We start from the raw sequence: 11,564 nt of genomic DNA on the forward strand, positions 1-11,564 counted from the left end.
TTTATTTTGCATAGCCCACTGCAGTTGAAATAAGAAGCATACTGTTTGTACAATTTACTTTCATATTTTGTAGCAAAGTTGCCTCTTGAATGCAAGGTTGTTGGGCATGTGCAAAACCACGTGGTGCTCTATTAAATGAACACTACACAAAACGAAGAGGAAACAAAATATGCTATAACAATAATAATACTGTATGTGTCTTACGGGCCTCTGTGTCTGTTGGGTGTCGTTTAAAATCTCTTTAACAGGAATTTTGACCTTTTGATCATTTAACTGTAAAGCAGGTTTTACACCGGCTAGATGCTTTAAAAAGTAAGCATACAGATTCACTATGAGTGTCAACAGCTTTCTGGCCTAAAGGTTTTTTCCCCCTGCTACCGTGCCTAAGCTCGGTTTTTTTTTTGCACATTACATTTGCGGCGCGTGAGTTTGTGATCCCAACGGCCGCGTGTCCTTAAAATCCGAGGTTAATTCTTACTTTCCACGCAGTGAAACGAGCATAAAGAGGATTTTCGAGACGGACGTAAGCCGGGAAAGATCACGGCCCTGTTGTGTCTGGTGCGGGCGACAGAACTAGAGCAGCAGATGCTGGATAGCCTATAAACTAATGGCGGCTTGGTGGACCAGGGGAGGATTACGGGGGGGAGGGGGTGTCAATCAGGAAAAAACGAATGCTAGCATTTGTCAGTCTTTGTTAGGCCGGATCGTTTGGAGACAGGTGTGTTATGTATATATGCGAGATCCCGAAAGCGGACGTGTCCTGTAGGTTTCAAGCGCGAGAATAACGCAACAAATAAATAAATAAATAATAAAAGCAAGACAGGCCAGGATAAATTGGCGTGGACAAAAAAAGAAATACATTTTAAAAAATATGGAAAACTCAACACAACTTCGTTAGAAGAGCAAAATAACGTTTTATTTTGTTTTCGTGGAACACAAGTAGAGGGCAGTGATATATGAAACGGCTCAGAAACACAATGGACCCTACTTTCAAGTGTACTATTGAAAGCTACATTACTGATTGCAAAACATCACAATATAAAAACACTTTGAAAATAAAAAAAACGTCGCCCTTTGGCTACGACAGGCATTTGCAAATAAGGTGAAACATAAATAAAAAAATTATAAGTTAGAATATTCTTTAAAAAATATATATTTACACAACTCAAGATACATATTTTTCAACAGAAATAATATATAACTCAATAGTCTTTTTTAAAGCTGTACACTTTTGGCCAGTGTAGACATTTAAAGTTACTTAAGATTGCACAGTTGTTAATGTATTTTAACACTGTCATGTGACTGCACACGAAGCCACAAGTTTGCTACATTTGTCTGAATTAAGTCCTTCGGCGAGTACGCTCTCCACCGCAGTCCAGAGAGGCGACGCGTGCGCCCCGCGCAAGAGCGCCAAGCAATGGACGACCGTACGCGCGGTAACTCTCTCCGTGTCCTCCTCTCCCTCTGGCTGCTCGCGGAAGAAACGGTCTTCACAATCTCGCAGTGCAAAATGCCTGTCGGAAAATAGAAGTAGCACGTTATAGATACATTTCATACGGTTTGCTTTATCTTCACACACGTTCCCCCGGACAAGAAAATGCACGAGTCAGCTATTTCCTGAGAGGCACACATACAGAGAAACACAATCGTATCCTTTTCCTGCAAACGTCACCATCTAGTAGAACCTTTCCCGCCAAAGTGACGTACATTCCCCTCCCCCCTTTCTTACGCTCTCCCAAGCGAAGTCACAACCGAGATTCATGACTGTTCAAAGAAAATCAGGTAACACTGTAATGAGATCTCCAGTCGCATGGCAACGTACTATAACCACCGCCTATGGTTAACGGTCACAGCGAAACCTAACATTTGACTCTCACCATAAATTTAAAGTGAGTCGCATTTAAAAAACACAGACACATACATACCTTTTTAGCGAATTCGTTTCCGTGGAGTCTGTTCCACTGGAATTGCGAGTGTAGAATTCTGGGAGGAGTTTTCGCTTTGCTTCGCTTCGGACATTCTTTTCCTTTTCATGTAAAAATCTATTTTAAAAGAAGGGTGAAATTTACGTTAATAAATGTTACCCATATTAAATAGTGGTTACACTCAAATGCGTAATACCGTCGCGCACATTGATCTCCATTTGGCTTGCTGCGTTAAGAGAGACCCGAAAGTATACGCTTACCTGTAATGTGTGTTGTGGTGGTCGTTGTCAGCTCAGTAGTGGACGTCCTTTTCCGTCGGGCGCACACGGCGGCTTTGCGCTTTGGCTTCCCTGAGTTCAGTCTGTCCGAGCAGTTCTCCTGGTTTAACTCGCCGGAGCGGGGCAGGGTAGCTTCGGGAGTGGATAAGCGGTCATCGACGGGGCGAGGTGCCGGCACGTCCTGCGTAGCACAGTCCCTGGGAGCCATGTCCGAACACGGCTTCACCTTCGCCGGCACGGACACTGCAACCCTCTTTCTCCCCGTCTGCACGGACTCCTGGTAGAAGACGGGTGTCGAGTCCGTAGGCGTTTCCTCCCACTCGTAATCTCCAGACAGCGGAGTATCCGTCTCGAAGTTAAAGTTCCACCGGCGCTGGTCCCGGTCGGAGATTTCCCGCAGCTGCATTTTCATCTCCCGGTTTAGCTCTTCGTGATCCACCGGACCGAAAAGGTTCCTGCAGGCGCTGGTGCGTGCGTGCAGCGGAAAGGTTCTCCGCGCGGCCGGCCGCTCCAGAGTGCTATTCGATAGCTGGACATTTGACATTGTGAAATCTCGATATCCAACAAGAATAAGAAAAATGCAAAAACAAACTCAATGTCGTTGCCCCAGGAACGCTGTAGATTTCCAGACGGAGCTTGGTCGGCTATTTCGTGTGTATGTTTACGCTCTTTTTTTCCCAGTCAGCGCAGAGGTACATGAGAGTACATTTAAATGTGTGGCACAGCTGTGTACTAAAACTGGTATTTAAAGTCCCCAAGGTGTGCAGGTTTGTATAGCCACATCGCCGACCTTCCCATTGGCTTAGCTATATCCCGCCCTCTCGTGCTGGACACGCCTCTACTCCACTCACATTGGGCTGGGAGCGCCCTTGGATCGGCGCCAGCTCAGCGAGGTCTGTGATTTGTCCCCGGCATGTCAGCGTTGTGGGTGATTGAGGTGCTGCCGCACAGCCGATGTGTAGTTGTTGTTGCCCGAGGAAGGTTTTGCTTACGATGTAGTTTTTTCCCCCCCTCAACCCTCACCACCATCCCCCACTTTCTCTCTGTCTCCTTGCTTCTCAAATCCCTTGCTAGCCACGTCCTGCAAGAGAACTTACTACTTACTCTATGGCAACGAAGTGTGTAGAAATTGCATAGATTTAAAAAAAGGGAAATGTACTGTTTTCCAAAAAATGAAATACGTTGCATGCAACACTCGGTGACAACGTACTATATTGTTATACAATAACAAAAAAATAAAAATTCTATATATATATATATGTGTGTGTGTGTGTGTAGTTTCACCATCCAAGTTACTTGTAGCTACCCTTTTCTAACGAAGTCGGGGGAGTTTTAACCTTTAACCGACTAGCCTAGAATGGCTACTGGCTACTGTAGCGTATTATTTTTTCATAATCTGGTCACAACCAGAGAGATGCGATTCCAGAAGTGGTCTAGAATTCACGCGAGTAGTCAGTGTTATTTCACGCAAGAGACAAAAGAACTGAAAAAATCAAGTGAAGAGCCAATGTAATTAGCTTTTACACACGAATTTGATGCAATCAGTGTGGCACTTAATGGGAAAATGTAATCACGCTCCTCAATTGTTAGATCGAAGTAATCATAGGTTACAATAGTAGCAAAACTGCAAAATGTGCTGGCAACTTGAAGAAAATATGCAAATGTTTAAAACACATTTATTAATGCGATTTGGAAAGGTGTTGATATTTATATTCTAATTATTTTTTCCTTTCTTTTTTGCTCGTAACGACAAGCGAAAACAGCTATGGAATTGCAAACTAAGAGGGTAATTAGCAAGTTCAGTAATGGTGTCCTTTGAAAGCATTTGATGTTTTAGCAGATGGAATTTTGATTCCCTCTGAATGAATGAATACAAGCGTTTTGCTTTATTTTGAAACAATAGACTGATTAGAATTACCGACGTATGTTCGTTAAAACTGGAGCTCTCTCGTGCGTAAAATACGGCGATGATGTACACTCTGTTACACATAAATTATACACCCGTACTCCGAACAATGGCAATACACATTTAAAGTGGGGAGTACGTTTGAGTTGATAGTCGCGTGAATGTGTGAAAACAGCGCCATCCTTTGTTTGGCTGTTAGTGTAGGCGAGAAACCGTCTGATTGTCGAAGACAATCAGTTCGATGATAGTTTCCATCAGGACTGTTTTGCATTCATGGAAACCTACGGTGTTTTGTTGAATTTTAACTTTATATAATTTCGAGTTGGGACTTTAATTCCATATTTTATTTTGTTATTTTCAAACAGTTGTGCTTAATGTCTTGTTATCATGGGCAAAACATATTTTTTCATCTGCTGGTATTAATGTTTGAAAGTCGTATGCACTTTGTTCATGTTGCCGGGCCCGTTCTGTTAAATAATATCGCGCAAATATTAGTGTAGACTAATCATTCTTGCGTCGTTTGCGTAAGAGAAAGCTCGTGTATTTCACAAGTGAGGCTTGCATGTTCAAATACGATTTTCTTCTTATTTAAAATCAACGAACAACTCGCTTGTTTAATATATCTGTATTTGTGTGAATATATATGCGTGCATATGATTAGTTAAATACGTATTCGTTCTATATTTTATATGTATGACTAAATTATTTTAATTACTGTACTGTAAAAAGCCTTTTGCGATGTGATGTCGCCTCCTGGTGGCTAAAATACGTAATATCACGTTGGAGATTGTTTCTGTGGGTGTCCTGTGTTCTTCGCTGATGCTGGACACATTGTGTGTCCATAAAATGCAATGCTGTTTTGTGTGTCGGAGGAAAAACAGTTTTTTAAAATATTTTTGGCTGAAGGCATTTCATTTGTTTAGTTTTATTTGGAATGGAACTTTATTTTTCAAACTCCAGTACTGTGGGCACACCCATGGAGGGAGTGCCCCATCCCAGCACTTTTTTGTAATTTGTATTTGTCCTAATACTGTAGCTTATTCTTCTGCTTAGTTGGCTTTGCAGAGGTTAGGTCTGAATAGTGTTCACTGTGTGAACTAAACTGTGTTCTTGGCTAGAAATAGCTGTACAAAATAAGTATTGTACCTTACTGAACCTGTGTTTAGCAGTTGTCTATGACAATGAAATGCACTTTTTGTACGTCGCTTTGGATAAAAGCGTCTGCCAGATTAATGTAATGTAATGAGGTGTTTATGTTTGTTACAACAGCCAGTACATCCCAAGATCACGCACACACACACATGTGCACACACACGCACGCACATACACACACACACACACACACACACTCTCTCTCTCTCTCTTTCACACACACACACACTCTTTCGCTCTCTCTCACACACACACACACACACACACTCTTCCTCTCTCTCTCTCTCTCACACACACACTCTTCCTCTCTCTCTCTCTCACACACACACACACACACACACGCACACTCTTCCCCTCTCTCTCTCTCTCTCTCTCTCTCACATACACACTCTTCCCCTCTCTATCGCTCTCTCTCTCTCACACACACACTCTTCCCCTCTCTCTCTCACACACACACACACACTCTTCCCCTCTCTCTCTCTCTCTCTCGCACACACACACTCTTCCCTCTCTCTCTCTCTCTCTCTCTCTCACACACTCTTTTTTTTACTGATCAGCCTATGGTCAGCCCAGCAGGGCTGGGTCACACGCAGGCCGGGCTCTCCACTGATCTCAGGTCAGCCCAGCGTCAGCACGGCAGGGCTGGGTCACACGCAGGCCGGGCTCTCCACTGATCTCAGGTCAGCCCAGCGTCAGCACGGCAGGGCTGGGCCACACGCAGGCCGGGCTCTCCACTGATCTCAGGTCAGCCCAGCGTCAGCACGGCAGGGCTGGGTCACACGCAGGCCGGGCTCTCCACTGATCTCAGGTCAGTGGGTCAGGAGCTAGCGGTGGGTACTCCGCCGCCGTCGAGGCCGTGCTCCTACGCGGAGCTGCTGGGAGCCGCGACTGTCGTCATGGCGATGCCCCGGCTGCACCTGCCCTGTGGGCAGGGCCGGGTGGGCGGGGCTGAGACCGGCTCACCTGTGCGGTGTTTCCTGGTCTGGAGCTGGAGCTGGGAGCTGGCAGGTGAGGGGAGAGGAGAGCAGCACAGAGTCACAGGGCACGCCAGCATGCCAGGACCACGGGACCGGGCACAGGTGGGTACCAGCCCCCGGAGCGTGTGTGTGTGTGAGAGAGAGAGAGAGTGTGTGTGTATGTGTGTGAGAGAGTGTTTTGTGAGAGAGTGTGTGTGTGTGAGAGTGTGTGTATGAGAGAGAGTATTTGAAAGAGTGTGAGTGTGTAAGAGAGAGAGTGTGTGGCAGTGTGTGTGTGTGAGAGCAAGTGTATGAAATAGTGTGTGAGAGAGTGTGTAAAATAGTGTGTTTGTGTGTATGTATGTGAGAGAGAGTATATGTAAAATAGTGTGTGTGTGTGTATGATAGAGAGTGTGTGTAAAATAGTGTGTGTGTATGTGTGTATATATGTATGAGAGAGAAAGAGAGCGAGAGTGTGTGAGAGAGAGTGTGTGTAAAATAGTGTGTGTGTTTGTATGAAAGAGAGAGAGCGAGAGAGTGTGAGAGAGAGCGTGTGTGTAAAATAGTGTGTGTGTGAGAGAGAGAGCGAGAGAGTGCGTGAGAGAGAGAGAGAGAGAGTGTGTGTATGAGAGTGCGAGAGAGTGTGTGTTGCTGCACTTGTCCCAGTCTCTCTCTCTTACAGGTGTTTGCAGTAGTCTGCCAGGTGCGGATCTCTGTACCCTGTTTAGATGGGGAGAGTATGGTCAGGGGAGGGGGAGGGGGTGTCAGTTGATGTACTCAAATTAGCAGAGATCATTTATATTCTGCATTACAGACCTTTTTTTTTGTTTTCACGGCCGTCTCTGAGACGTGTAGCCAGTTAAAAGGGCCGGACTGTGCTGATCTGATGCGCTTGCCCTGTCCTCCCCGACGTCCCGTCAGGCTGTAAGGTTCCCTGCGGTTATCGCGTTTCGTTCTGAAGGGGCTGAGTGTTCTGGACGAGGCCTGAACTCGTGATAAAATTTAAAAAAAAAACGTTAATTTTACTGGTGCGGTTGGTTTATGATTTTTTTGACGGGTCTTATCTTGTTCTGGAGCGAGCGCAATCGTCTCCGTACTTTCGCGACTTTAAATAGGCAAATGTGAATAATTAGGCGCCATTTGAATGCGCACATCCTCGCTCTCTCTGTGTCAGGCCGTCCAGCGCTGCGTTCGCTGATGCGTAAAAGTTTGAATAATTTCTTGGGGGAAGCCGCTTGTCAGGATTTACACACATTCCAGGAATAAGCCATACGTAAGTTAACCTTTGTGTTGTTCTTTAGGTCAGAAGTAACCCCTCCCTTTCACCACATGAAAACCCTCAAAATAATGTTTTCCGGCATGAAATTTGATAAATTTGATTAGCTGGAACGACCCTGCCATGAGAGAAAGTTAAACATTACCATCAGGATGCAAAATGTATTTTTTTAACCCTGCGGTTATGAAGTCAGAAGTCAAAATGAAAGTTAAGCGTTGCCTGTCTGCTACAGCAAAAAAAAATCAATTATGCTGTGTGTTTAGTAGTCAAGATGAGTGGGCATGGATTGCCTGCACAATATGAAGTCAACACGAGAGTTAACGCAACACTAACACAACACAACGAGCTGCACGGTGGTGTGGATTACAGTACCTTTGCCTGCTATCTCCAGCTGATTGAGAGCAGCCTTTTTATCGAGCTGAATTTACTGGGTGTGAGTGCAGGAGTGTAAAAGACTAGGAGTACCTACAATACCAGCCTTCAATTGTAGTTTATCTCTCTATTCAAATACTCCCATGGTGGAGCCCATGCTGGCCTTTCTTACGCCTGTCCTTCTAGGGATAGTCACGTCATTCTCAGGTGTTTTTATGCCCAGGTGAAGCAAAACTGGTTTGTGAAACAGCATACAGGTGTACACGCACAGGTGCTGGACAGATACACACAGGTATCAAACAGATACACACACAGGCAACACACAGGTACACACACAGGTACCAGACAGGTACGCACACTGGTACCAAACAGGTGTGTGCACAGATACTGTACAGGTACACACACAGACACTGGACAGGTATGCACATGGGTAACAGACAGGTACACACACAGGTACCTGTATCAGTATCGGACATGCCTTACCTGAGCAATGCAGGAATAGAGGTGTCTAAACAGGAAATAACCTGGGCTGATATTTGTGTTGTTAAAATAGAAAGGTACAAGCACAAGACAGCAAAATACAAGGGAAGGGCTTAACGACACCCGATATTTACTCTGAATAAATCTGTAGTTTAACGTTTGAGCCCAAGATATTTCACGGTGAAATGATTTTTGGTGCTCTGTTGGGATTTGGGATTTTACATTTGTATATTATTCTTCGGTGCTTGAAAGGTTTCCTGGAATGATTGACAGGGAGCCTTGGGGAGCGTGTTTATTGAAGCCTGGCCTGAGTCGGTCCCTCTGTCAGCACGCCCAGTATCGTTGCCAGTCCCCATGCAAATGGCAGCTTTGCATAGAGCCCGAATGGCGGATGACCTGCCGCCCCCCATGGCCCTGCTGCTCAGTGACATGGAGCCGCTCTCCACATCATTTGCACTTTCACCTGAAAAACGACAGAGAGCGTGTGAGCGCTAAGCCCTGCTGCTAACCCAGAATGAGTAACCCGGCCCCCAGCCCCCCACCCCAACCCTGCCCTGCAGCCCTGCTGCTAACCCTGCTCCACTCCTGTCCCCAGCCCTGCTCCCAGCCCCCCACCCTGCCCCCCAGACCCCACTATGCCCTCCAGCCCCCCACCCCACCCCAGCCCCACTATGGTGTTACCCACCCCAGGTGTTACCCAGGTACTCTGCAGCCTGGAGGGAATGATCCTGAGATCAATCTCGGCGTCTGTGCAGTTTTTTTCAGCGAATTCGTGTTGATTTTTGCTATTTTTTAATTTAATACAAAATGTAGCCTGTGCAGTTCATAGCATTAATTCCCAGAGAATCTCTTTTGTATCTAGGTAACATTTGTATTGTAACTGGAGTATCGTGAATGGAAATCGAATCAAACAGGGAGATGACTGCCAATAGCCAGCTCTAGTAAAAATGATTTAGGATAAGTAATGGGTGGTATATGTGTGTGTTTGAGCCCGTGCAGCTGGGTGTGGTGTGCCTGATACAGCGGCTCTCTCCACAGATTTAATGTTACGCATTATAAATGTTTGTGACACTGCGCTGGACTGCCTATATGAGTGTGCATGTGGGGAGAACTCTGGGTCCTGCTGGATGGGTAAATAAGGATGAAAATGTGTGTTCATCAGGGTGGAGCTACTGCAGGTCAGAGGTAGCAGGGTGGACTTTACTCACCACAGAGCACTCTCACCACAGAGCACGCTCACTACAGAGCACTACGCCTTCACACATCAAGAACTCACACGCATCACTAAAGAGCCCCACTCTCACCACCAGAGCACACCTACACCTCAAAGAGCATGGCTCACCACCATAGAGCACACTCACCACAGAGCACTCTCACTAAAGAGCACGCTCACCACAGAGCACACTCACCATAGAGCACACTCACTAAAGAGCACGCTCACCATAGAGCACTCTCACTAAAGAGCACTCTCACCATAGAGCACGCTCACTAAAGAGCACACTCACAATAGAGCACGCTCACTAAAGAGCACACTCACCATAGAGCACACTCACCATAAAGCACACTCACCATAGAGCACACTCACTATAGAGCACTCTCACCACAGAGCATGCTCACTAAAGGCATCTGTGTGTTCTAGTATGCTAGACTGCTGTGATACACACACACACACACACACACACACACTCAAAACACCATGCATGCGCACACACACATGCAAACAATTCACATCCACTCATATTTCACTCACGTACCCATACACACTCACACACACACCTATGCACACAAGTCGCATGTATAGCCATACACAGACATTTCATATGTATGCATACATACATTAACTTCACACACTGCTTCTCTCTTGTTATTGTACTGCTCTTGAGAGAGAGAACACCAGATCACAGGTGGGCTGTCAATCGCAAGAACAGTGCGGACTCGCCCCTTGGTTTGAACATGTGTACTTTAAATTGTTTAAATTGTGGCTCGTTTGAAGCTTAGTGCTATACAATATGCCCCCAGAATGCACCTGGTCTCTCACCTTTTGCTCCCTGTGCAAATCGGCATGCAAATGCCCCACCTGTGCCACGCCCGCTGGGATGGCGTAAGATACAGGTGTGCCCCATCTGTGGGATCTCTCCTCACCTAGGAAACGGACAGAAACGGGGGGGGGGGGGACGCGTTTGCGTGGGGGGAAGATGTGACGTGGGTCCCCCCTTCCTGTGGCTGAGAGGTCCCATCGGAATCTCTCCCCCCTCCCACACCACCCCCCCCTCCACCCCTCGCCTATGCATGTGAGTGGAAGCTTCCCCTCAGGTGTGCGCTAGCCAAGCACAGCAGGCTCTGTGTTGGACAGTGAGGGCTGTAGACCAGTGGGAACCAACCCTGTACCTGGAGATCTGCCGTCCTGTAGGTTTTCACTCCAGCCCTAATCTGGCACACCTGACTCTTCTGTTTGGCAGCTGAATGAGATCTCTAGCTGTTGAATGAGGTGGGGCTTTGTTGGGGTTGGAGTGAAAACCTACAGAATTGTGGATTTCCAGGAACAGGGTTGGGCAGCCGTGCTGTAGTTGGTTAAGAACAGAGGGGTGTTGATGTGTTGTTCATGTGTTTGGCCAGCAGGGGGAGCCCCTGCCTCTGTGTGGGCAGTGTGGGAAGGTGGTGGAGCTGACGAAAGAGCAAAGGTGAGGGGAGGAGGGGGGTCTTGGGGGTGAGGGACTCAGGTGACTGGTGCATTTCAGGGATTCTGGTTTGTTAAAAGTGTTTTTGTATACATGCATGTGTATGTCTGTGTGTGTGTGTATCTGTGTGTGTGTGTGTGTGTATCTGTGTGTGTGTGTGTGTGTATGTGTGTATCTGTGTGTGTGTATCTGTACAGCTCAGGGCAGGCCTGTCGCTGTTGGGCGCTGCTGGATGAGGGGGTGGAGCTTAGAGAGAGGGACAGTAAGAGGCGGAGCAGCTTGAGCTGGGCAGCTGGGCGTGTGGGAGACATAGACTTCACCAGCCCCAACAAGACCAGGGGAAAGGTACTGTACTCTATACACAAACACACACATTCACTCACGCACACACATACACACATACACAACACACACACATTCACTCACACACACACTCACACAAACACACACGCATTCACTCACACACACTCACACAAACACACACGCATTCACTCACACACACACACACACACACACACACACACACACACACACACACTCA

The 11,564-nt window shown here is 46.6% G+C and overlaps 2 protein-coding genes across 4 annotated transcripts in view; one reads left to right on the top strand and one right to left on the bottom strand.

Annotated features, from left to right (window-relative positions):
• Window positions 1-894: 894 nt before the first annotated feature.
• On the bottom strand, window positions 895-2,961 carry LOC135242077 (cyclin-dependent kinase inhibitor 1C-like). Its single transcript, XM_064312976.1, has 3 exons — window positions 2,186-2,961; window positions 1,926-2,042; window positions 895-1,514 (listed from the first exon to the last, which is right to left on the bottom strand). The coding sequence occupies exons 1-2, from the start codon at window positions 2,745-2,747 to the stop codon at window positions 1,930-1,932; spliced, it is 675 nt and encodes a 224-aa protein (XP_064169046.1). The 5' UTR covers window positions 2,748-2,961; the 3' UTR covers window positions 895-1,514; window positions 1,926-1,929.
• A 3,283-nt stretch (window positions 2,962-6,244) lies between these two features.
• Window positions 6,245-11,564, top strand: part of trpm5 (transient receptor potential cation channel, subfamily M, member 5) — a 26,061-nt gene continuing 20,741 nt past the window's right edge. For 2 of the 3 annotated variants that reach the window (XM_064313026.1, XM_064313028.1), the window contains exons 1-3: window positions 6,245-6,340; window positions 10,962-11,026; window positions 11,221-11,368. In XM_064313026.1, coding sequence (XP_064169096.1) covers window positions 6,314-6,340; window positions 10,962-11,026; window positions 11,221-11,368 — 240 coding nt within the window. In that variant the 5' untranslated portion in view covers window positions 6,245-6,313. The remainder of the gene's footprint in view (window positions 6,341-10,961; window positions 11,027-11,220; window positions 11,369-11,564) is intronic. The other variant, XM_064313027.1, reaches the window with a different exon arrangement.

This window comes from Anguilla rostrata, chromosome 16 (assembly GCF_018555375.3).
Source record: "Anguilla rostrata isolate EN2019 chromosome 16, ASM1855537v3, whole genome shotgun sequence".
Lineage (NCBI taxonomy): Eukaryota > Metazoa > Chordata > Actinopteri > Anguilliformes > Anguillidae > Anguilla > Anguilla rostrata.

What these genes read in the sequence shown, in the direction of transcription:
- LOC135242077 (XM_064312976.1), bottom strand. Translation starts at nt 2,747, where the DNA reads ATGTCAAATGTCCAGCTATCGAATAGCACTCTGGAGCGGCCGGCCGCG. An exon ending in CACCACAACACACATTACAG is followed by an intron (nt 2,043 to 2,185) that starts GTAAGCGTATAC and finishes CTTTTAAAATAG; the next exon opens with ATTTTTACATGAAAAGGAAA.